The 27,065-nt window shown below is 35.6% G+C and overlaps 1 protein-coding gene and 1 long non-coding RNA gene across 2 annotated transcripts in view; both read left to right on the forward strand.

The window, feature by feature from the left end:
• LOC107709710 (ubiquitin-associated and SH3 domain-containing protein B-like) overlaps positions 1–21,114 on the forward strand; it is a 25,835-nt gene extending 4,721 nt beyond the window's left edge. The window contains exons 2-14 of the mRNA XM_016514304.1: positions 13,979–14,032; positions 14,432–14,618; positions 15,334–15,532; positions 15,755–15,924; positions 16,317–16,525; positions 17,065–17,215; positions 17,308–17,425; positions 17,698–17,820; positions 18,251–18,343; positions 18,487–18,631; positions 18,811–18,917; positions 19,033–19,142; positions 19,922–21,114. Coding sequence (XP_016369790.1) covers positions 13,979–14,032; positions 14,432–14,618; positions 15,334–15,532; positions 15,755–15,924; positions 16,317–16,525; positions 17,065–17,215; positions 17,308–17,425; positions 17,698–17,820; positions 18,251–18,343; positions 18,487–18,631; positions 18,811–18,917; positions 19,033–19,142; positions 19,922–20,059 — 1,804 coding nt within the window. The 3' untranslated portion in view covers positions 20,060–21,114. The remainder of the gene's footprint in view (positions 1–13,978; positions 14,033–14,431; positions 14,619–15,333; positions 15,533–15,754; positions 15,925–16,316; positions 16,526–17,064; positions 17,216–17,307; positions 17,426–17,697; positions 17,821–18,250; positions 18,344–18,486; positions 18,632–18,810; positions 18,918–19,032; positions 19,143–19,921) is intronic.
• Positions 21,115–25,649: 4,535 nt separating this feature from the next.
• LOC107709711 (uncharacterized) overlaps positions 25,650–27,065 on the forward strand; it is a 53,930-nt gene continuing 52,514 nt past the window's right edge. Inside the window, exon 1 of the long non-coding RNA XR_001636523.1 lies at positions 25,650–25,869. This is a non-coding gene — a long non-coding RNA (uncharacterized LOC107709711). The remainder of the gene's footprint in view (positions 25,870–27,065) is intronic.

A 27,065-nucleotide genomic window follows, 5' to 3' on the forward strand; every position in this document is an offset into this window, starting at 1 on the left:
CAACCGTTTCTCACTTTTCATGCTTAATTGCCGACCCACATGTAATTGTAACCCACAATGAGAAAGTATTAACACCGGTAATCTGGTTAAGATAGTGATATAACATTTACTGAGTTTGTTTCTGAACAGAAAGTCAACTGGGACCGCTTATTTTGAGTAGTCCGAATATAACGGATTACGACAGTTTCAGCATTGAAGGGTCTTGAAAGGACAAACTGAGAATTCAGATATTTGACATTTGCATCATACTTTCCCTGTTTTGATACGTAATGGCCTAAACACGGCTACACATGCCAGGAGACCCCATCAGTCTTGCAGCTGGAATTGTCATTGAGATAGATGGGTGGAAGACTTTGTTTTCAGTGGGGAGATAAGTGAAATGTTTCAATGAATAGCTGTTTTATTAGAACATTTTTGTAGAAGAGTTGTTTACATGCCAGGCCCATCAGTCTTGCAGCTGGAATTGTCATTGAGATAGATGGGTGGAAGACTTTGTTTTCAGTGGGGAGATAAGTGAAATGTTTCAATGAATAGCTGTTTTATTAGAACATTTTTGTAGAAGAGTTGTTTTTTTTCTGTCGCTGTTACATTCCATTTGTTACGTTTGTTTAATCTAAATAAGTTTAGTTTTACCTTTACATGATGTTTGATTTTTCTGTTTCAACACTGAGTATTCTGTATTTAACATCATGTGAATAATCTATCTGTCAGATCATAAGTATATAAATTGTACTGCAGTGTGCTCTTTCAAGTGTACTTAGTTTGAAGCCCTTTAAGTGTTGGTTTACAAGCACTAGCTCTATATTTTAAAATTTGTTCTGGACAAGAGACTCGGATGTGACATTGATGCTTAGTGCCACAATTGAGCTGTAGGTTTCTGTGAAATGAAATGATGTGTTAAGACGCCAGCATGTATATTAAACCACTGAGACAAAATAAGACCTCTCCCTCACCGCTCACCCTCTTTATAGCATCAGCTAAAGCAGTAAGGTAAGATGCTGTGGGTAACTGGTTTTACCTTTAGTTAGAGCAAGACCTGTTACATTTACACTTAAAAATGTGATAACTTAATCTTCTAACATTTCATCCATATATATATATATATATATATACACTGTAAAATCTAATTAGTTGGGCTTACTTAAAAAAAGCATGCAAACCGATTGCCTTGAAAAAACTAAGTAAAGTGAAATAGGAATAGTATGTTGTACTGACAAATGCTTAGTTAGTATAGTTTACTTACACGAGAGACAGTTGTTGATTTTATTTGCCAATTTTATTTGCTGTCTTGTGTAGGGATATGCCGGTATCAAATTTTCATGTTGCGATTAATTGCTAATGCTTTTATCACGGTATGCGGTATTATCACGATATTGAAATTTCGTTTAAAAAAGTGCTGTCATAATACAGTATAACAGGTTTAATAACATGTGTATATAGGCTACATACACAGATTGAATTTATATCGGTAATTGTCCATGCTCATTTCCACTGTTTTCACATTTATATTACATTTTTATAATCTAACACTCACTTAAAGTTATTCTTTAAAAACAGTTAAAACTGAATAACACAGTTGCGTTTTAAATTTAGCAAATCTCAGAATAAATGTCAATTTTCATACTGCACATTATAACGCTGTTTACATTCACTTGTAGCTTTTAATTCTTTTGATTTGTATTTTGACAAAAGTGTAGAATTGTAATGTTTATAGATTATTCGTAATAAACAGAAAATAATTATTAGCTTACATGTAATATATATGTGTGGAATTGTCTTTTTGTTTCCAAAAAATCCCACATTTTCAGTGTGATCGCCAACATTTGGACTGTAATATTTTGCCCCTTAAAAGCTATTTAATTTCTGTGAAGTCAGAAATATACAGTTTTCTGTGAGAATGATGCAGTTTTGTATGTAACTAGCTAGGTCTTTTTGTCTTTTGCCACAACTGTGTTGTAACCAAATATACAAGTTTTGAAACATTGCTTTTTTTGGGAGGTTTCCGTGTGATTCTGTGGAGGCCAAACTTATCAGCAGGCTGTCATTGTGTGTATGTGTGTGTGTGTCAAGGTCAGTTAGAGTGGGAAGATCTCATACATTGGGTGGAAACACTGATGTTTCTGTGTCCCGGCTGCTTAGGGACTCTTTCCAGTTTCGCCTGATGATGCAGGAGTTGCACAAATTTTCCGCTAGAGAAAGGCAGAAGGAGAACAGAGAGAGGGTATGCAATGAGTTTTTAAAGGAGAGTATGAGTCTGTCTTGAGGTGGAAACATTCAGTTCAAAGAACACAGCATTGTGACAAAATTCAAAGTTGCTTTGTGTTTGAAAAATTTCAGTTTGTGTGCCAGGCAAGGGTTTCAAAAAGCAGATGGTGTTATTTAATATTGGCGATATTGAAGATAAAGAAAATCATGTTTAAAATATAATTGACCCAAAAATGATAATTCTGTCTTTATTTTCTCAACTTCATGTCATTCCAAACCTGTATGATGATGATCCTCTGGTGAAGATTGTGCCCAAATTTGCAACCAGATCACTGTGAGTCGAACTCAAGAAGCAAATGAGTCAAATTCTCAAACAAATCATTCCGACCTTTTTGCTAAAACATATCAACTGATTCATTGAAAAGATCTGAATAAAAAGAATGATCATTTACAAATCAAATGTCACTACTCCTCTCATGAACTCACCAGTGAGACCTGATTTTGAAATGTTTGTAAATAACAATACTGATTATGTATCTCAAACAAAACTATCATATGGCTTTAAAAGAACTGGAATAATGCACACTCCAAGTCATATTGGAGTGAGAAAGTTTTATTGTCCTTTCTTTGTAAAAACATGAGGAAGAGCATGGAAGAAAGAATTTATGCTTTTATGTTAATTGGAAGAATGTAAGCCATTCAGGTTTGGAAGAACATGAGAAAATTCTGTCACAATTTTCTCTTTTTTTGGGGTGAAACAGCCCTTTAAGATGATTGGCTTAAGTAAAAGCAAGCACATGTTTAAAGGACTGTAGTAAATCTTCGATACAAACAATATATTTTGGATACATTTATATGGTTTGACATAGGCTTTGTAAGAATAAAAGCCAAATGTGTTCTGGGTTTGGCCGTGTGTTGGTGTGCACGTATTTGTTCATGAGTCATGTGTTCTGGCTGTCCATCACCTGTGGGGTGTGTAGATTTGCATCTGCTCTAATTTTTTGATTCTGTTGCATCGACTCAACAAAGCTGTCTGATCTTCATTATATTGCAGTGCATGATCATATTTGTCCATTCTCGGACATTCAGTAATAATCTATGACTCAAAGTCTCTTAATGACAACAAAGCCTCTGCTTTGTGTGTGTGGAGTCGTCACATGATGAGCTTCTCTCGGAGGAAATATGGGAAGTAGGAAGGCCATGACAGTGTGGTATCTAGAGGCTTGAACTGAACAGAAAACAGTCAACCCTTACTGTCCCACCAAATTATTGCAAACAACTGGCAGTTGGATATCCCAAAAAAAGAAAAAAAGTTTCAAAATGTAATGTTTAGGTTGATTCGGCTTTAAAAATACAGTCCGTTTATCCCTGAATGATGTAAAGTATTTATATCTGCTAAACCTGAATGAAGATGTCTGTATCTGTACAGACTTTTTTCAAATGAAGGCAAAAATTTGAACTTGACTATAGAACGGAAAAATTGCAAACAAGATCACTCTCATTTGTTTTTTCCTATACACCAGTGAGATTAAATGAAGAGCAAATGGAATCTTTTTCTGAAGTCTGTTGCTTATCAGACTTATGTATGCGTGTGTGTGTGTGTGCGTGTGTCTGTGTATATGTATGTGTGTGGGTGTGTGTTTTAGCTTCGCTGTGATGTTCCTCTTTTGCATAGCTAAATCTTTATATCTGTGTCTATATCTATCAGTCTCTCTTTCTCTGTCTCTATATATATTTATACTCACTATGCTGTTCAAAATATTTTTTGAAAGAAACTGATACTGTTATTAGCAAGGAATAAATTGATTAAAAGTGTCAGAATGAAATGTCAATTAATCAAAAATGAAAAATGAATGTATCATGAAAGTCAAGAAAAAAATGTATCACGGTACTACAAAAATAATAGGCAGCACAAATGTTTCCAGCATTGATAAAAATAAGAAATTCGTTTTTAGTTTGTTTTTTTTAGCACCAAATCAGCATATTAGAATGAATTCTGCACCAAGTTAAGGATCATGTGACACTGAAACTGGATTAATGGCTGCTGAAATAAAATATATATTAAAATATTAAAAAAAATAACAATTTTATATGTGTTTTAATCAAATAAACAGCCTTGGTATTCGTAAGAGACTTCTTTTAAAAACATAAAAAAATCAAAATGATCCCAAATCTGAATGATAGTGTACATATTTCTATTTTCTGTTTACTTCTCCTATGGTTCTTTTTAGGAAAAGAATCTGGAACAAATTGTTACTTAAAAAGATAAATGAGAACTTCAGTAAGTTTCCCGAGCTATACAAGAGCAATCACTGAGAAGTAATATTTTCCTCTAGTGAAATTGTCTCCTACTGTGTGTTTTGTCTCAGTCTATCACCTTTGGTTATTGTTTCCTAAGAATGCAAATACATGAAATCACAGCTCCAGATCTCTCTTTCCTCAGCACAGGTTTTAGAAGGATTACCAAGGTTGCTTAGTATCTTTATTGATTTAGTTAAATGGACTTACTTTTTTACTATTTAGCTGAATAAAAAACACTCTGTTCTCACTGTAAGTGAGTTTTTGAAGTTGTATTTTAAATAATTTCATTAATTTTCAATTTATAGTATGTCTTTAAAATTACAATTTCATGTTTATGAACAGTACTCCTACACTTGCAGACTCCTTGTAAACTCACAGTGCAAAGTTTGTCCGCTAAGAGGAAGTGCCCCATTTCAGGAAGTGGTTTGTGACCTTTAGAGAGCGCCGTGGCTGCTGGGACATAAAGGAACCCATATGTGCTGAGACACAGAGACGTGGGGGTGGAAAGACACATGCACGCTCAAAACTTCAAATGTATTGAGGTACATGCATAGACATATGTGCATATTTTAAAATACCATGGCAAAAGTTCACAGAAACTGAATCAAAAGAGATACGTGAGAGATGTGTACTGTACACAGCCTCCTCTTGTAGTCGCAGCAAATATGAACCGATATATGTATAACCATATATTGGACTGAAGTGTGTAGTGTCAGGTGTGCTGCGCACTGAAAGAACAAACAGGCAAAAATACATCTCTGTATTGCCTTGATATTCTGTCCTCACATTTATTCTCCACTTAAAATTAATTTCCATATAGTGAACTTAAATATTCCTTTAAATTTACCATGCTAACTGTGGTTTCCATCAAAATACCATAGTTGCTACAGAAAACACTTGGCAATAGGGTCCCATTATTTAATGCATTAACTAACATCAACAGTATTTATAAATTTGTTAACAATAGTTAATAATAATACTACTGTTCATTATTAGTTCATGTCAGCTCAGGTCAATTAAATAATATTAACAGATACAATTTTAATGATGCATTAGTAAATGTTAAAATTAACATAAGATTTAGAAGTATGTTTCCATGTTAGTTCACATTAACTGTAGTTATTACCAATATGCCAATTACCAATATTACCAATATCATTGTTATTGTTCAATTAATTTGAGATGGCCAAACAATAAGCTTATAAAATCTCTCTTTTGTTTTAACTTCTTTTATGACTTCTTACTAAGTTATCATCATTTTTGTTGTTGTAACTGGTATTTTGGTGGAAACTAAGGGAGCTTTGGGTAAGTGTTAGCCAACTGGTGTTGTCTAATGGCGTGATAGGCCATTTGTTTAGAAATGAATAAACTGAAGGGTTGAAATTTGTGCAGTTCTGTCAAAAGATGTTTCTCTTCTCATTTACCCTGTCTCTTCTGGCTATGAATAAACTAATGCTGAATAAATCATAGAGCAGACATGAATAAATCATTTTGAATAATCAAAAATGTTTGGGACATAATGTACTGTAGCTTTTAAAACACTCTGTATTTATTCAGTTCTGTTATTGAAAAAACAACTGTGGAAACTATGGTACTTTGGCAGAAATCAGAGTTGCCATAACTACGTTTAACTTGTGTATTAGGAAATGTGTGCTGTAACTCCAGCTAAATAAGTAACTGTAACTACACTGTAAAAATACCCTGTTACATTTACTGAAGAAAAGGTATATTTAGCAACTTATATTTCTTTAAGTGATATAATTGTAATATACCAGAAGTACCAAAATCTAGACAAAACACCATCAGGGTAACACACTTGACTCTAAAATAATGCAATAAATAATGTACATTACTGATACTAAAAATAAAGCTGTTTAAATAAAATATATGTGATATATCACGCTGGAACTTCTGGGAATGTCCTTTTTACTTTTTTACTGTAAATTATATGGTAAATTATATTTTTTATTTGCAAAAACATTTTGCAGTAAATTATGTATAATGCAATGTTAAACCATTTACAGTTTTTAATCACATATGGTAAGGTAACTTGCAGTTAACAGTTTTTTTGTTGTTGTTTTTTTTACAGTGTAATGCGTGGTTTCTGTATTGAACCCCTTATCAAAATTATTGTGCAAGTTCCATGGTAGAGTCGTGATTTATCAGACAGGAATACCATGGTACTTTGATATATTTAGTACTCAATAAATGTACCACAGAATTTGCATGGTAATTCAATACCATGGCCTTACCAGAGTACACTTAACAATTTTTTTTTTGTCAGTGCCAGTCTTCCTTCACACTACACACAGAAAAGCATTTTGAATTGTTTTTACAGTTAGAGTTACATCTCTTCTGGTAAAACCCTTGTGCTGATTATATTTGAATTGAACCGAACACTGAATATGAGACCGAAACTCTACAGGGTCAAGCTCAAAGTTTCCGGATGATGAGCTGTAATGGAAGAAGCAGCAGTGTGCCTGTGGAATCTAGACCTTCATACGTCTCGTTCTGTCTGTCGTGACATTTCTAAATGGCAGAAATTGTTAATTGTTCAGTCACAATGAATCATGTCTTAGTCATGCACATGCATGTTCAAACCCATGGTCACACCTAAACACCATAGACACACACTCTTTATCTCAAAGAGTTTCTAGCTCAACTACAGTTTTATAGGTTTCAGTGAATTCAATTTGCTTACTTGTTCAACAGTAATTCACTTATATAAGAAGCTGTTTTTTTGTTACTGCCAGAGTTACATGAATAATTCCCATTTTTAATTCCCACTTTATGAATCTTGGGATTCTTCCTTCTTTATACCCTGTTGGCCTTTCTGTGTCTGTCTACATGAACAGTGTCGCCATCTGCCCCGTCTCATGCACCCTAACCAAGCGAGAGAACACTCACAAAAGCTGTGAGTGTCTTCCCTGTAGTTTTAACATAATAAGCTGTTAACTAGCGGGGCTGAGAACACGAGAAGAGCGTGAAAAGATCTTCACGGCCAGCCAGTCCTGTTACTTACAGAGGCAGAAGGGCTTATTGTCAGAGGATAACAATTGTGCATGAGGATATGTGCACGGAGGGAGAGAGCAGAACAATCAGAGACATCACACGCTGCATTTGTTATTCTTTCCTCTCATTTTCTCTGTGTGGGTTGGAGGAGAACTAAAAAGAATGGAAGAGAAAGAGAGATGGTGTAATAGTAAGATCCAAAATTAACACCCTTCAAGCGCCAAATGCGAGTACGAATTGGTTCTGGCAAGTGAAATGGAGTTGCTCGCCAGTTGGCTGATAACTAATTTGTAACTGCAATAAAATACATGGTTTAAATCGAAATGATCGTCTGACCCTCACTGAGGTACGTGATGTGTGCAACTTTTACCTCAGTGGAAAATTTACTAGAGGTTTTTGTACTTCAAACTCCCTACCAAATGCAACTTCCATTTTGTCAGACAAACTGTTTTAATCGAATGTAGAAAACATGGACATTACTTAAAAATGGAATCGGCCATTTAGTATGAGCAACTTAAAATCGTAAGCTCTTGCTGTTAAACTTGTTCAAAGGGGTCATGAACTGAGAAACCAAAATTCCCTAGATCTTTTCACATATAAGAGGTCATTGTACTATAAAAACATCCTGTAAGTTTCAGAACTCAAAACTTTCTCGTTAGTCTAAAAACAGTTTATATTGAAACCAGTCTGTCAAAACGACAAGTTGAGGAATGTGCCACTCTATGATGTAATAGTGTGGATAAGCACCGCCTCCGCAAGAAGATCAACATCACTGCCTGTTTAGCCCCGCCTACCGATTTGCGCATGTTGTGTTTACGAGAAAGGCAAATGCGCAGGTCTATGCAGAAACCAAACGTTAAAAAAAGACTCCGAAGACAACAAGATGCTGTGCAGTGCCAAGTTTTTTGCGTTGCCTTCCTTCTGATCCCAGCATTGGGAAAGAGTGGATGAACTTTATTTTTAATGAAGATCCAGACCACGTCAGTAAGAACTGGGTCCTTTGTTCACTTCATTTTACCGCGGATTCGTTTACAAACAAGGCAGAAATTCGACACAGGATTTTCAGAAAGATTCAACTAAAAGACGATGCTGTGCAATTTGTTTTGGTGTACAGTAGTAACTCTACAGGTATATAACTATATAATTTGGATGAACTTTATTTTTAATGAAGATCCAGACCACGTCAGTAAGAACTGGGTCCTTTGTTCACTTCATTTTACCGCGGATTCGTTTACAAACAAGGCAGAATTCGACACAGGATTTTCAGAAAGATTCAACTAAAAGACGATGCTGTGCAATTTGTTTTGGTGTACAGTAGTAACTCTACAGGTATATAACTATATAATTGCTAAACAAACTGAAAAACAAGTTAGACCAAATAAAGTTTACATCACTATTATGTAATGTTAAGTGGGTTGCCTTAAGTGTTTGAGTTTTTCACAACTGGTTTGTGTAGTGAAAATTTTAGACAAAAGTGTCCAGGATCTAAAATGGGCATCATTGTCTGATGAAATTCCCTCATTATTAATATCACTGATGTTTCACGTGCTAATTTGTACTGAGGAAACCCTTTTATATCTGTGCTTTTGTGTGTGTATGTGTGGGAGGGTGTTGCGTTGTGTTGTGCTGAATGGGAATACATGCTAACTTACTCCTCTGTAAACAGGAAGTGACTATTTCCCCATAGAGTTTGGAGATTGGGCCAAAGCAGTGAAAAAGATATGCACAAACAAATATGCACAAACACTGACTTGGAACCAATTCTCAGTACATATGTTATACATTTTGAACTCCACCTCTCAAGAAAATGTTACAAGGGCTGATTAACAACAGGCAGAAAGATAAAAAAAAAAAAAAAAAAAAAAAAAAAGAAAAAAAAAAAAAAAAAAAAAAAAAAAAAAAAAACGAGATAAGAGTGCATATTTTTTCATGTATGAATAGTCATATTCAACCAAACCCACACACAAACGCACACCCAGACAAATGTACTCCCTGGACCAGCCTCTTCATCCCTCTCAAATGCTGCACAGGAAATACAGGTTATAAATAAATCATTGAGTTCCTTCCTGGAGCACTGACCAGAGGGGAAGGGAGGAGGAGATGGCCTGTAACACAATACAGACACATATATAGAAGCTGATGGATAATCAAACAAGTAAAGTGCGTTTGCGCACGTGTGTGTGTGTGTGTGAGAGAGAGATTCCGGATGCAGAATGATTTTCACTTCTGATTTCACATGTGCATTGGGTAGACTAAATATCCCTGCTGTTTAACATATGGGCTCTATAAGAGTCAGTATGTGTGTGTGTGGCCTCACTTGTGTGTTTTTGTGGATGTATGTGTGATGAAAGTTTGAGTGTGTGGGTGGAGTGTTAGATTTGGGGTGTGAAGAAGTCTTAAAAGTGCAACTTTGGAGTTTGTTCAAATGCTGCTTGGAAACCTCTGTAAATCCCTTTGATTAATGCAGGTTTATATGTGAGTACTGGTTCACCCTATTCTGCAACTTCAGGCCAACGTTGAATATTTTCTCTACAAAAGCTACTGTTATAGTTCTTTTACATATTAACTTCAAAACAAACCAGATGGTTGAAGTTTCATTGTGGTGCTTCTGCAATCGGATAGGGATTTTTATGCTCCAACAATAAACACCTTGTACAGTGACACCCGCTTGTGCATTTTTATACAACAGGGCTTTTGTCATTACTGTAAAACTCGTCCTTGGGTAGTTTTTTTTTTTTCAACTTTTTTTTACAAGGAACCATCTTTGTTTTATTTCCATTCATGACAGAATAGCTGACCAATAACGACATATTTGTGTATGTGTGACTGCACAGGCATCTGAACTTGATCATGCATGTATAAAAGTCTGAATATGTGTCTCACCATGCTTGGATGTCATAAACCATGCCATATGGTGAGTGTGTTGTGTCCGGAGTTTGTTTGTGTGTGTGTGAATATGCACACTTTGAACATAATTTGGCACTACATACATGATTGCATTTCTTCATACGTGTTTAGCTGGGGAATGCATACATGCATACATCTTTGCAATGTTTTTCGGGGTAATTGTGCATATATGTTTATACACTAATGGACATATGGCCGTGCATCATGGGCTTCCCCATCCCAGCATGCATTGTGGTTTTGGGCCCTGAGGGTTAGTTGGCATGATGGCCATTTTCTCTGGGAAGCCAACTAAATATAGAGTAATTGAGCGGTGTCCATAGACTGTGAACTGGATTACCACACACAAAAAATGCACATACAAATTTTAATGTAACTGAGGAAAATAAATACATAAAATAAACACGTTTTATGTGTGTAAACATTATTAATTTAAAGTTATTTATAAATTATTTTTATAATTACATTAATTTGATGAAATGTGGCAGAACGTTTATATTGTTACAAAAGTTATATTACAAATAAATGCTGTTCCTTTCAGCTGTCCATTCATGAAAGTTTTCAACATTGCATACATCAGCAATTTAAAGGGGTCATATGATGCTTTTTTAAAGATCATTATTTTGTGTATTTGGTGTAACAGAATATGTTGACATGCTTTAATGTTCAAAAAACACATTATTTTTCAAATACTGTACATTACTGTAGGGAAGGATAATTTGACACTGAGAACTGGCATAGTGACTGCTATAAATTCAGCTTTGCCTTCACAGGAATGAATTCAATTTTAAAATCTATTCAAATAGAAAACTGTTATTTTAAATTGTAATAATATTTCATGATATTATTGTTTTACTTCATACTTTGTCGCAAATGGTGGAGGATCTCTACTATACATCACTTTGCTGCATCTGCGATGAACAAATGTAAATGTTTGTTGTTAGTTTGCTTAGAATGCGCTGATACGCATTGTTTGATACGCATTGTGGAGCGCCGATCACCAAAGGCTTCCTGTACTTTGAACAGTCTGCATAATCTGTATAATTTCCCCCATCTCTGACGCGTGACTTCTCTGTTCTTGTGGTTTGTCATAAGAGGTGTAAGGGAAGCATGTCTATTCATTTGTAGTGAAATGTTGCTCTGGTTTATTGTTATTGTTTCATTAATCCGTCGCTGAGTAATTTAGAGTAATCTAAGTTAGTGGAAATTGAATGTCCGTGGTCACATGACATTTTTGATTGAATGAACTGCAAGATTAATCCTATTTCCACTGATTACTCATTGCTGATCAGCAGACCAGCCCTTTATGTTGTCTTTTAGTCAGTTTTTCTTTCTGCTTTGTTCAAACCTCAGACTGCGTTTTCAGTTTTACTCTGAGGTGTCAAACAGATTCACGCTGCACAACACCCCATTTCCCCCCTGAGAGTAGACAGAGTGTGTGATTTTTAGAGCTTTTATAAAAAGACACTAATTATAGATTTAGAAGATAATTTAATTAGCTCAGGCAAAAAAGCCTTTGAGATGTCAGCTGACACATGAGGAAATGACATAGTGAGTTTAGCGTGACCTTAGATTGGATTATGTGTCGTTTTACGGTATAGATGCGAGCTGAGGAAATATCATCCTACACGTGAGAAGATTATGTGCAATTATCTGTACCAAGTAATGTACTTGCACTAACTGTGAATTAGAAATGGCCTTGTACAAATAAGTGGGTCTGTGACCTTAAATTATTATACCAAGTGTAATATAGCTTATAATTACACCTTTTAGTTCTATATGATAAAAAGCGAGAATAAAAGAGAACTAGAGGCAGAGAGGAGGCTGTGGCGAGTGTTTTATGAACTGAGAGAGATAGCACACATTTCCTTTTTCATCACAGTTGTTTAAACCACAGACCAAGTGATATTATTTTCCACTATGATCTTTTTAAGCCAGGCACCTGCTAAATGAGTCAGACAGAGCATTTGTGAGATGTTTAGTATGTTGATAAATTCAGGGTTTGCTCTTTATGCATTCAAAACAAAACTTAAAAAATATACACTACACTACTAAAAAATGGTTTTGATTGAAGTGTCTTCCCTGGAGCTGCATTTATTTAATCACAACATTTTTAATATATTTTTTTAAATGTAAATTATTTCTGTGATGGAAAAGCTGAAATTTCAGCAGCCATTACACCAGTCTTCAGTGTCACATGATTCTTCAGAAATCAATTTGATATGCTGATTTGCTGCTCAAGAAACATTTCTTATTATCACTGTTGAAAACAGTTGTCCTGCATAATAGTTTTTTGTGGAAATCATTATACATTTTTTCAGGATTCTTTGAATAGATAGTTCAAATAACAGCATAAATTTGAATTTTTTTTGTAACTATGTAATTCTTTGCTGTCACTTTTCATCAATTGAATGCATACCTGTGTCTATATATATATATATATATATATATATATATATATATACAAACTAGGGCTGGACAATAATTCCATATCAATATGTATCGCGATATAATTTTTTTCAATAACGGTGATATGATTTTTAAACACATATCGATATCGGAATTATATCGTATCGACCGAAATTAAGAAATATATCGTGATATCAATTCTGGCCATATCGTCCAGCCGTAATACAAACAAACAAACAAACAAACAAACTTACTTAGAAACCCTCCAACACAAGATGTAACAATTTAACAAATAATTTTTAGTATCTGAGAAGAAGAGACTGCAGAGTGATAGGAGAAACATAAACGACAGCTTGTATGGTTTCGTGTTTATGCAAAAAAATATTTGACCGGTTAGAATCAAGTATTCCAGTGAACTGTATATTATATATCACTTGTTATTATTTGTATATAGATAAAGTTGGGTCCAAAAGTCTGAGACCACTGTTTAGAATGTCTGTATAATTGTCTATTGAATTGTCTTTTTTATTTTGAGAAAAAAACACAGTTTCATATGAATTAATATTTGATATTCAAAGTATTTGTTTTAACGAGAGCAGCACTCTTGCTTCTAGAACTCCACAAGTTAATGAAATTGGATCTTAGATTGTCACATAATAAATGACACAAATTTGCTTATTTAAGTAGTGACCTATAAAGAGTGCAGAACCTTTTCTGTGTGTTGTCTTTTGTGCCTCACTGCATGTGTTTCAGTTCTTCTTGTAGGTGGCTTTGGCACACATGACCCTCTTTAAACTAATCCAGAGAATTAAGCCTCCTCAATATTCATAAATGTCAGTAAACAAGTGATTATCCAGCTTTCCCAGTGTTGCTCTGGGGAGCAAGGCATGGTTTTAAAAGCATTATCACGGAGTTTGTTTTGCCTATGTGTGATTTCATGCACGATAAACGATATGTTACACATACAGAGATGGAAACAATAGAGGAACATCTTTATGATATCAAATTTAGATCTCTGAGAAAACTCCTCAGCACTAATGTACTGATAAACATCCTCCGGAAAGGAGGCCATTGATTTTGTGACCAGTACAGCAATTGAGCTGATGTTTCTCTCTCTCTCTCTCTCTCTCTGTCCATTCTGTTACAGGCTAAAAGCTCTGGTTTCGACTGGGGGCAGAAATGTACAAGCAGCCTGTGACTGGTGAGTGTGCACACCCACACACATGCTCCATGACCCATGTCGTTTTTGACAGCCGTTCATTTCAGTTGAACCGTGCTGAGCCACAGACACTCTTTAAGCTTTGAAATGATAATATGTTGCGTTTTAACTTATGCACAGACACATACACTGAAAAGTAACATTACACCATCAGGTGGGCTCACGTGGAATCATGAACTTAGCTTCATGTGCACTTCACCTTTAATGGTTTACTGCTGCCCTCTGCTGGCAGGGAGTCAGAAGTTTTTTTTTCATTGATATGTTCATACTTAAACTTTTTTTTTATTAAACTTATCCTTAATTTCAGTCCTAAACAAGTGTGAAAACTGCTCACCTGTTCATAATGTCTTATCAAACGTGACACGAATGTCTGTTTTGCAGGTTGTTCTCTCATGTGGATGACCCGTTCCTGGATGATCCTTTACCCAGGGAGTATGTGTTGTACCTGAAACCCAGCGGTCCTCTCCTCAACCAGCTTTCCAACTTCTGGCAGCAGAGTCGCATCACATGTGGCAAGAACAAAGCCCACAACATCTTCCCTCACATAACCCTCTGCCAGTTCTTCATGGTCAGAGCACTTCATCAACATATCCAACCTTATCTTTAATGTTTTTTGTTTTTTTGCATGGTTATGGTGACCCATACATGGTTATGGTGACCCGTACACAACACAACAAAATATCCACGACACATCAGAAACAAGCCGCAACACAACGAAATTAGCACAACACAACGGAAACAAGCCCCAACGCAACAAAATTAGTGCAACACAACTGAAACAAGCTGCAACACAATGGAAACAAGCCACAACACAACGGAAACAAGCCGCAACACAATGGAAACAAGTTGCAACACAAAGAAATGAGCACAAAACAATGAAATTAGTCCTATGCGTCGTGTTTTGGCGATTTCGTTGTGTTGTGCACTACTGGTCCACCGTACCCCTTAGAAACTATAAAAAGTTTATATATATAAATAGTAATGCTGTGGAATATTATTACAATTTAAAATAATGTTTTCTAATCTAAAGCTGTATTTATAGCAGTCTTCAGTGTCACAAGACCCTTCAGAAATCATTGTAATATGCTTATTTGGTGCTCAAGAAACATTTCAAAACAGTTGTTCTGCGTAATGTTTTTGTGGAAATCGTACTACTTTTTTTCAGGAATCTTTTAGAAAAATAAACGTTTTTGAAGTGTTTATGAATTTTTGAATGGTTGTGTATGTAGGACTGTCTCTCTGTAAGACTGTATCTCTCTCTCTCTCTCTCTCTGTCACTGTAGTGTGCAGATAGCAAGGTAGATGCCCTCTGTGAAGCTCTGCAGGCAGTGGTGGGTCAGTGGAGAGGTCGTTTCCCCTCCCCGCTCCCCCTAGAATTCTACTCATCCTCAAACTTCATCGGCCTCTTTGTGGAAGAGAAGGTGGCTGAGGTGATCAAGAGCTTTGCAGCAGACTTTGCCACTGAGGCGGCTTCCAAAGCAGGTGTGTGTGTGTGTTTGTTATTGGCATGCTTGTCTATACCTGATGATGACACAGTGGAGCAATAGTCTTACTTTTCTGTCTTTGGAGCCTACCTCCTATCCTACCTCTTTTAAATCAATTTTAGTGTGCTCTGCTGGCATTGAAGAAAACGGGCGTTTGTATTGCCAAAATGGCTCATTAAATGTAAAATAAAATACAATCTCTCTCTCTCTCTCTCTCCAGATGTTCATGTGGAGCCCCATAAGAAGCAGCTTCATGTAACTCTGGCCTACCACTTCCAATCCAATCATCTTGCATCATTAGAAAAACTTGCCAAAGGTGTAGACATAACCCTGGGCTGTGATTGGCAGGCTGTACTCTTGTCACGGGACATCCGATTTGCCAATCATGAGGTAGTCAAATTGTTGTTATTTAGCTAACATCCTAAATATTATATTGTTTTGTTTTAAGTAATTCATATAATATAATATAATATAATATAATATAATATAATATAATTTACCATTGCTGATACCAAATATTTGCTATCTATCACTACAGTGATTCATCTGTATCTATCCATACAATAATTTCAATTATTTCCAAATTATAATTAACATGGATACACTTAGTATTAATACACTTAGAATTAAGTATTAATCTATGGGATCTACTATCGATCACTGAATATATTTAATTAAAATGCTCTTTTCAGTAATGCTGAAAGATTACAAATAAGTTTTGTTATCATATACTGACTTTTCGGCTTTCGTGGCTTATTAACTGTCTCTCTCTCTGTTTTAAGACCCTGCGGGTGATGTACCCTTATGTGCCTCAGAATGATGATGAACTGGAGCTGGTGCCCGGTGACTTCATCTTCATGTCGTCTATAGAACAGGCCACTGCCAGTGAGGGCTGGGTCTATGGGACCTCAATGAGCACAGGGTTATCTGGGCTACTGCCAGAAAACTACGTCAACAGGGCAGACGAGTGTGACACTTGGGTCTTTCATGGGTAAGATATGTCATGAAGTGACTAAAGCTGCTGGTTTTTAAGAAATTATTGTTTTTATTCAGCACGGATGCATTAAATTGATCAAAAGTGACAATCGAGACATTTGTAAGGTTACAAAAGATTCATATTTCAAATAAATTCTGTTATTTTTTAAATTTCTATTTAGCAAAAAATCCTGAATAATGTATCATGGTTTCCACAAAAATATTACACAGTGTGGCAGTTTTCAATATTGAAAATAACAAAAAATGTTCTTTGAACACTAAATCAGCATATTAAATTGATATCTGAAGGATCATGTGTCAAACTGAAGACTGGAGTAATGGCTGTTGAAAATGTAGCTTTTCCATCACAGGAATAAGTTGCATATGAAAATATATATTAAAATAGTAAACCGTTATTTTAAATTGTAATCATTTATCACACTATTACTGTTTTTATTTTGAACGGTAGTGTGGAGTCTCTTATGGGACTGTGGTGACAGTATGTTAGAACTAAAAGCAGTAAGTAACATCTCATCTCTTTACCTCTTATCTTAGGTCTTTTTCTTTCCTTAATGGAACCCCGCCAACCAATATCAGGGGTGCAATGGGTGGGATATTTCTTGACCCACACTTGGACGGTCGTCTCCTTGATGACCCCATGCCAGTGGATCCCCCCAGCCTGAGCTTTATATGTCAACCTATGCAGGTAAAACTACAGAGAGGGAGTCTTGTGTTGATGTGACAGAATGTGAAAGCTTTCTGTATAATGTTTTATTTAAATATATATATATTTTTTAGATCCTACGACCCAATCAGTCTCGTTTGCCTAAGAGAACGTTGTTTGTGTGTCGCCATGGTGAGAGAATGGATGTAGTGTTTGGGAAACACTGGATCACTCAGTGCTTTGATGCCAAAGGTCTGAGCTCAACTTTCCAAATCAGTTCTTTAACCTCTTTGTAGTTGTTCCCATGACTGGGACAAATCTGGATTTATCAGCAAGTTTTAAAATTGAACTGTTATATTAAGCTCTGAAATATTTCATCAGCTATAAATCTAAAAATGAAGTAACTGTATCCAGCAAATCAAAGAAAGTCGTGGGAATGTATTGGCCAAAATGTGTGAGAACCATGCTGATGTTTAATTTCCTGATGTGTGTTCATTTGTGTATATTTGCTCTGTCTTTAACAGGTCGGTATGTGCGGTCAAACCTCAATATGCCAACGAGTCTCCCAGCGAGGAGTGGGGGGTACAGGGACTATGATAAGGACTGTCCTATCACTGTGTTCGGATCCACACAGGCTCATCTAGTCGGTTAGTCCCTCGCCACTGTTAAATCCACATTAAAGGGATAGTTCACCTAAAAATGAACATTCTGTCATCATTTGCTGAACACAAAAGAAAATATTTTGAAGAATGTTGGTACTAACCATACACTTACCTAGTATTGTTTTTCCATACTATGAAAGTCAATGGCTACCTTCAACTGTCTGGTTACCAACATTCTTCAGAATATCTTCACTTGTGTTCAACAGCTGAAAGAATTTCATATAGGTTTGCAACAATTCGAGGGCGAGTAAATGATGACAAAATGTTCATTTATGGGAGAACTATCCCTTTGACAGCAAGATCACATTAATTCCTCTTGGTTTTGCATAGTAATTTCATTAAATATGAAGTGTGTAATTTCTGCTTTGCTATTGGCACTAGCATGTGTTTACTGTTCGTGTAATTTGTTTTACAGGGGAGGCTCTCCTGGAAAGTCATACAGTGGTAGATTTTGTATACTGTTCTCCATCTCTGCGCTGCGTGCAAACAGCTCATAATATCCTCAAAGGTAAAACAGCACCTCCTTTGCTCTTTCATCTTTCTTCCGTTCATTCACAAATCAGTTTTTACTGCATTAGCCATGCCCATTTACACCCCTAAATCAATTTCTTCCCATGTGCCTCTTTCTCTGTTATGGATTGTCTGTCTCAGGTCTTCAAAAGGATGGGAAGACTAAAATCAGAGTTGAGCCGGGGTTGTTTGAGTGGACTAAATGGGTGCCGGGAACCTCATTACCTGCCTGGATTCCTCCTGCAGACCTGGCGGCTGCAAACCTTAGTGTGGATACAACGTACAGGTATTTTATTAGGCGTTCAATGAAGTATACATGCTTTTTGCTACAGTTTTTGGTGTACATGTTTCTGAATGATAGCATTATTTGTTGTTTATGATATTGTTTATGTTTCCTTTTCACAAATATCTTCTTGCAATGAAATTAATGATTAATTATTATTAAGTCGTCATGTTCCCATCTAGACCTCATATTCCTGTCAGTAATCTGACCGTGTCTGAGTCCTATGAAACATACATCAGTCGCAGCTTCCAAGTGACGCGTGAAATACTGTCAGAGTGCAATAATCTGGGTAGGTCACATAGGTACATTTGATTTTTTTTATTTGGTCTAAATCTATACTGATTCAAAGGTTTTATGCTTTAAGACATTTTATGTTTACCATCTTTCCATGTGGTGTCCAACAGGAAATACAGTGCTGATTGTGGCCCATGCTTCGTCTCTGGAGGCTTGTACGAGGCAGATACAGGGACTGACCCCACAGAACTCTAAAGACTTTGTGCAAGTGGTCAGAAAGGTCAGATCTCTTGTGCATCTTTTCCAAATAAATTTTTTTCTCTATTTTTTTTTTTATAAATACTTTTGGGATGTGAATATTGACTAATTTAATCTCTATATACACACTGTACATGTTCACATTCTTATAAAAAGGTATATATGTAAATTACAAATGATATTTAATTTATACAGAAAATAAATTTGTAAATAATCATTCAAAAAAACTTTTGCAAGAAATTAATACTTTTATTCAGAAAAGACACATTAAATTGATCAAAAGTGACGGTAAAGACTTTTACTTTGTTACAAAAGATTTCTATTTCAAATAAATACTGCAAGTACTGTTCTTTTGAACACAAATCTAACAAAATATCAAGTAGCACAAACTTTTCCAACACAGATTTTTGACATTTTTCTTGAGCAGCAAATTAGCATATTAGAATGTTTTCTGAAGGATCATGAAGGATCCTTCAGAATTAGAATGTTTTCTGAAGGATCACACTGAAGACTGGAGAAATGGCTGCTGAAAATTCAGCTTTTCCATCACATGAATAAAAATATTAATAAAGAAAATGAATTCATTTAATAATCATAAATTAATAATATTTTTGACTAAATAAATGCAGCCTTGATGAGCACAAGATGCTCACAAAAACATTTTAAAAATCTTACCGACCCCATATTTTTGTGTATATATACGTATTTATTTTGGTCTTTTATGTTATATATGATAATTGATATATACAAACTGCTGTAGATATTCTTTTTCCTTCCATTTTTTTCCTGTCTCTCTCACAGATACCTTACTTAGGCTTTTGTGCTTGTGAGGAGATGGGTGAGACAGGCGTTTGGCAGCTTGTGGATCCACCCATCCTGCCCCTCACCCATGGGCCCAATCACAGCTTTAACTGGAGAGAAGCGCTGCTGCAGGACTGAGAGGCTCTGCAAATTTACCCTCACTGCTCTTCCTCCAAAGGCAACAGAGACGTGCTTACAGTCACATCATCACAGATCTGCATCATAGCACTATAAACGGCTCATGCTTCCATAGCCACGTTCTTGCACTGCTGTCTTAATATATAAAGCATAAGAGCAGTAATACTTGTGATAGATTTCCATAACGTGCTCAAACACCATTTTCCGGCCTATAGACAAGCTGCAGCAGAACATGCATCCAACTGTAGCCCAGGCGTAACTAAAAATCTGAGCGCTTCAAAGACACACGTCAAACACAGGATGTAATACACAGCGATAAACTCAGGTTTCCTGCCTCGGTGAGGAGGAAATAGTGCGCAAAGTTGATGAGTCATCATCCAACACTTCCAAAATGGATGCCGCTGGGTCTCCGAACCCTTTGTAAACTCCATTTTCCTAGACTCTGTAGGGGAATGAGATTCTCCCTATTACACTGTGAATCAAATAGACATGCACAACCTATTGCATCAAGATTTCCCAATTACACCTGCTACAAGCCCGCTCACCAACCTCCTGAAAGCACAAGAATATAATCTGGCAATCAGATAGACTGAGACCAAGCAGCTTTAAAGTAGTTTAGAAATGGATTTGGTGGACAGCACATTCGTCCTGTGCCTTGCTGTCATGCTGCTACTGTTAAACACTTTGCAACTATAGGACACTTTGGGAGGACTGTTAGTTAGGGCTTATTTGGAGACCGTATTTAAAGATGTACTGTCATGCTTTTCACATGAAGGGCCGATTTTTAAAGAGGGAGATGATAAACCCAGTAAGGACGTCATCAAAGGCAGTGCCACAAATGGTTTCAACTTCTTAAGCAGCAGCTTAAATAATGTTATGTGCAGCTGTTACGCTGAACGAGCTTTACTTTCTGAGCACTTGAAAAATCGAACCAAACAGGAAAGAATGCTTCAACAATGTAAAGAATTGTACATTAATGCATAACGTGTCTGTATATACTAAGTAACATAGTCAAATCCATTTGATGTGTTCCACCTTTAAATGGAAAAAATATAATTGCATTTATTTATGTATTCATAAGATAGTTACAAAAGATTTCTATTTCAAATAAATACTGCAAGTACTGTTCTTTTGAACACAAATCTAACAAAATATCAAGTAGCACAAACTTTTCCAACACAGATTTTTGACATTTTTCTTGAGCAGCAAATTAGCATATTAGAATGTTTTCTGAAGGATCATGAAGGATCCTTCAGAATTAGAATGTTTTCTGAAGGATCACACTGAAGACTGGAGAAATGGCTGCTGAAAATTCAGCTTTTCCATCACATGAATAAAAATATTAATAAAGAAAATGAATTCATTTAATAATCATAAATTAATAATATTTTTGACTAAATAAATGCAGCCTTGATGAGCACAAGATGCTCACAAAAACATTTTAAAAATCTTACCGACCCCATATTTTTGTGTATATATACGTATTTATTTTGGTCTTTTATGTTATATATGATAATTGATATATACAAACTGCTGTAGATATTCTTTTTCCTTCCATTTTTTTCCTGTCTCTCTCACAGATACCTTACTTAGGCTTTTGTGCTTGTGAGGAGATGGGTGAGACAGGCGTTTGGCAGCTTGTGGATCCACCCATCCTGCCCCTCACCCATGGGCCCAATCACAGCTTTAACTGGAGAGAAGCGCTGCTGCAGGACTGAGAGGCTCTGCAAATTTACCCTCACTGCTCTTCCTCCAAAGGCAACAGAGACGTGCTTACAGTCACATCATCACAGATCTGCATCATAGCACTATAAACGGCTCATGCTTCCATAGCCACGTTCTTGCACTGCTGTCTTAATATATAAAGCATAAGAGCAGTAATACTTGTGATAGATTTCCATAACGTGCTCAAACACCATTTTCCGGCCTATAGACAAGCTGCAGCAGAACATGCATCCAACTGTAGCCCAGGCGTAACTAAAAATCTGAGCGCTTCAAAGACACACGTCAAACACAGGATGTAATACACAGCGATAAACTCAGGTTTCCTGCCTCGGTGAGGAGGAAATAGTGCGCAAAGTTGATGAGTCATCATCCAACACTTCCAAAATGGATGCCGCTGGGTCTCCGAACCCTTTGTAAACTCCATTTTCCTAGACTCTGTAGGGGAACAAGACTTCTCCCTATTACACTGTGAATCAAATAGACATGCACAACCTATTGCATCAAGATTTCCCAATTACACCTGCTAAAAGCCCACTCACCAACTCATGAAAGCACAAGAGTATAATCTAGCAATCAGATAGATTGAGATGAAGCAGCATTAAAGTTGTTTAGAAGTGGATTTGGTGGACAGCACATTCGTCCTGTGCCTTGCTGTCATGCTGCTACTGTTAAACACTTTGCAACTATAGGACACTTTGGGAGGACTGTTAGTTAGGGCTTATTTGGAGACCGTATTTAAAGATGTACTGTCATGCTTTTCACATGAAGGGCCGATTTTTAAAGAGGGAGATGATAAACCCAGTAAGGACGTCATCAAAGGCAGTGCCACAAATGGTTTCAACTTCTTAAGCAGCAGCTTAAATAATGTTATGTGCAGCTGTTACGCTGAACGAGCTTTACTTTCTGAGCACTTGAAAAATCGAACCAAACAGGAAAGAATGCTTCAACAATGTAAAGAATTGTACATTAATGCATAACGTGTCTGTATATACTAAGTAACATAGTCAAATCCATTTGATGTGTTCCACCTTTAAATGGAAAAAATATAATTGCATTTATTTATGTATTCATAAGATAGTTGTAAAGAGAATATGTTGGTGCTTTAGTTTTTTTTTTTTTTGTTATTTCCTGTTATAGGAATAGAGAAATCAAGCCATAGCAAATTATGATATAAATCACTATATGATACAGTGTTTCTCTCCACTCCGAGCACTTACATAAGCATATCTGTTACGATTACTGTAATATGCCATCCGTGTTCCCTGAACTTCATAACTAATTTAGCCCACCTATGGTTTGACATTTAATGATGATAAGGAGGAGGCATGCATAATGAGATGTGCAATGCACTTCACAAGCAAAAGAGGTTTATGGGATTTTTTGCTATAGTTTTCAATGCGTGCTCATGTAGTGCATTTACTTAAAGATAAATGTTATGTTTTTACTTTTTTGCTTTTTATTGAGTTTAAGAGTTGATCTCTAGCCTAAATGGTTTCTGTCAAGGGATGAAAGGGATAGTTTTACCCAAAATGTCTTTCCAAAATTATTGCATTTCAAACAGAGAAAAAACAGACAATGAAACTGTCAATATGAATAAATAAGTAAAAGTAAAGCAACAGATACACCAGATCAATTGTCAGATTTTGCTTTTTTTTTTGTTGCATTTTTTTATACAGTCTAATATAGTGAAAGAAGAGAATTTTTCTCTTGCTGGTTTAGCCATGTTAAGTTGTGTGTTCATAGTTCACAATTTTGACGAGGCTATGTATCCATAGCCATGGTATAATAAACCTATTTGTATATATTCAGGCCACACTTTTCAATATACTGAAAGCAAATGAGAACTTGTGTGCCTGTGTATGACTACTATACTTTTTTTTTATTTTGAGATAGTTTCAATAAATCCTAAAAGTTCATAGAAATGACCTCAATTTAATGATCCAGCTGCATTTATAGTTAACAGCCCACTCAAATGGAAGGAATACACAAAACCATCATGCTGAAATAATACACAAGCCTATTTTATGATACTTTTATAGTGCTTGTGCATCAAATCACTATTCACTATAATTGCTTTCTGCTTTTGCATTCCATGGTTTGGACCAACATTAGTGAGTAAATTATGACAGAATTTTCAGTTTTGGGTGTACTATCCCTTTCAAACATTTTAGAGTCTAAGACAAATCTGTCTTCAATAATTTGGCATTTTCCAGCTCAACAGTAACATAGCCTTCTAAATGCGTCCTACTCATGAATTTAAACGAGCCATTTATCTCAGCACATATGACTTTATGTGGAGATTTCTAATTAGCCAAGCCAGTGTAAGTGTGTGTGGGTGTGGTTGAGTGTTTGTTCATGTGCTAGAAGATGAAAATGCTGTTCTGCCATAAAAAAATAATTACCTTATTAAATCATCCTTGTCTGCTATTACAACGTCTACCGTGAATAGATCCTTGTTCTTCCAAATATGGCAACACACAAGCATCATGTGTATCAGTGTGTATTACCACAGAGAGTTGAACGAGAACAGCTTGACAAAAGCTGATCCATAACTGTTTGATTCACTGAGAGATAATATTGTCACTGTATGTTTTCAGATGCATGCTATGTGTGCAACTTCTTCTGATTGTTTGAAAAGGGGGGTGGAATATGAACCAAAGTGCTTCATTGATTTTTTTTTTTCAGAGGCAGAATGAATCATTTTTAATGCGTATACTTTAAGCATATTCTGACCAACAATGACCATTTTGGCCATGAGGGTTTGTGTTTGTCCTGATGTTATAGAGAATCATGAGATGTTTTATATACCTGATCAGTGACTGGGGAAATTAATAAATATACAAAATCTAAATACAAAATAGTAAGACATATAAAACCAGTGTATTACAGATTGCTATTTTAGCCGTTATTATTTTAATTGTTGTTTGGTCCTCCCTGAAATGAGTCATGTTTAGTTTATATACGACTTCATGCTTTCATTCAGGTCATCTAGTTTATTTAAAGTTATTCAAGTTTTACCTTGGGGGCATTTTAGCAGCTTGAAAAGTATCCTTGCATGCCCAAGAAGAAACTGCAAATGTAACACCTCCATAGAGAAAAGTTGTACATGAAATGACTGCACCAAACATAAGTTATAGTTCAGTGCTCAAAAATTTGAATAGAGATTCCAAAAGCATATGATATTCCGCCACAAAGCTACCTTTTTAAGTATGATTGTTGACTATTATTTTAAGACTTATTTTAACGCGTAATGTTTGTAAAGCATGTTTGCAAATAAATCTTATGTCATCCTGCATTGAAGAGTTCTGTCTTTGTGTTACACTTTACATTTCACTGCAATATTGTCACTGCAATGCCATTACTAAGTACAAAAATAGTACTATTGAACTTACTAGGGGTCTCTATACAGATAGCTTGTTTTTAAAGGGTGCTTGCTCTTAAATAAAATAAATTATTTCATTTTTTTTTAAATTAATCATCAACAATCCAACATAGGGCCTATTTTGAGGTTATGTTTTCAGCATAGACCGTCACACATCACTTTTTTTTTTTGCTTAAAAGATGTGGTCACAGCTGATTGGTTCAATAGCTGTTTATTGGACCAATCAGCTGTGAGCACACATTTGACGCAAAAAAAATTAATCAGATTTGTTTCTCTCCCTCCAAATTAATGCGTGCTTTATTTTCTTTATAATAATCATATTGATGTGTAAATGTGTTTGCATTTTTCATATATTTGTTCCATAATGATTTTTTGATTTTCAGAGAAAAAATAAATCGCGCGGACTCTAACACGTGATTGGCTGTTAACTGTGAACGTGATAGGTTTGTGCGCGAGCGTTCGTGTCAGTGAAGTAATCACAAGTTCATGCAATTCGCAGTCAGTTTCTGGAATTAGTAACGCTTGCGATGTAAAATTTGACAATGAAACACTAACATGACAAGAAAGTGAACTTTTAAAACGAGTCCATCGTTGTAGTCTATAACACTGACAAGTCCGGAGAGCAAATTGTGGAAACGTTTTTTCGGTTGCCATCGACTGACTGACGGACAGCATCCGAATATTCATTTCTACCATCAAACAGGTAAATCCTACTTTTCACATAATGTGCTACAATATACACAGAAACATAATGAACCAATTGTTTGAGTGATGCTGTTGTGTCAAGTCTTTAGAAAGATAAGCACAACATCATTGTAGCCTATGCAATATCAATTCAGCAATAGCAATCAAATAGCAATATCAGTTCCGCTTCAGAATAAAGCAAGCTGTTATGAATATTAAATGCATTAATGTTGAATTATATTGCTAACGTTACCCATTATATTTGTACACCTTGTCATTTTTACTGAGCTGAACTGTGCTTACTTTATCTATGCCTCATACTTTTGCACTTAGACAAAGATGTTGCCTTATTATTAAAAAAAAACGGCCAGCGGGTTGTTGGAGGTTAATGAGATTTCTCAAAATTTGGACTAATGTGCTTCAAGGGTCTCTGAAAGGTATAGTTCACCCAAAAATAAATATCTTGCCGTTATATACAAAGGGGTCTTATGGACTAACGTTACTTTTATTATACATGTTTTTTGTTGTTGTCGTTTTTGGATCTTGACACACGCAGTTGTATCAAACAGGCTGCGTAAATTTTTTTAAATACTTTTATTTGAGTTACATAGAATAAAATTAAATAAATAAACAAATGGGTTGAAACAGAATGGCAGACATTATCGCGATATTTTCTATTTTATAAACTATTCCATTACTACAGCAGATGCATGAAATACTCCTAGTAGCCACTAGATGGCATGCTGTGACTCCAGTTTCTGTGCTGCCTGAATGTATTCAAATTAAGTGCTAGAATACCAGTCAAGATGTTTTCTTTTGCAAGATTTTTTTGTCAAAATTGCACTCCATAACATTTTTTAAATATATTACATAAAGAATTATGTAAATAAATAATTATGATTACAATAAGATTATATTCATATGAGACAAGTCTCTAGTAATATCAGTTTCTCTAGTAATTCGTTTATTTGATATAGCACCTTTCCAGTGCTTAAGACGCTTTCTAATTAATAAACATTTAAAAATGGAGTGGCAAAGATGGAAATTTAGACCTGTGATGATCTTTTATTAGTTAGCATGCTACAAAATACCCCCATCTTAATTCTATAATTCCATGCATTGAGTCAAGCTCATTAAAACAAATCCATCTAAGATGATTGATAAAGCTAGAAAAATTCAGCTACTTATAAGCCATGCTATACAGAGACGGTTTGA

The sequence above is a fragment of the Sinocyclocheilus rhinocerous genome, unplaced genomic scaffold, assembly GCF_001515625.1.
Source record: "Sinocyclocheilus rhinocerous isolate Xijiao unplaced genomic scaffold, SAMN03320098_v1.1 scaffold2161, whole genome shotgun sequence".
Classification (NCBI taxonomy): domain Eukaryota; kingdom Metazoa; phylum Chordata; class Actinopteri; order Cypriniformes; family Cyprinidae; genus Sinocyclocheilus; species Sinocyclocheilus rhinocerous.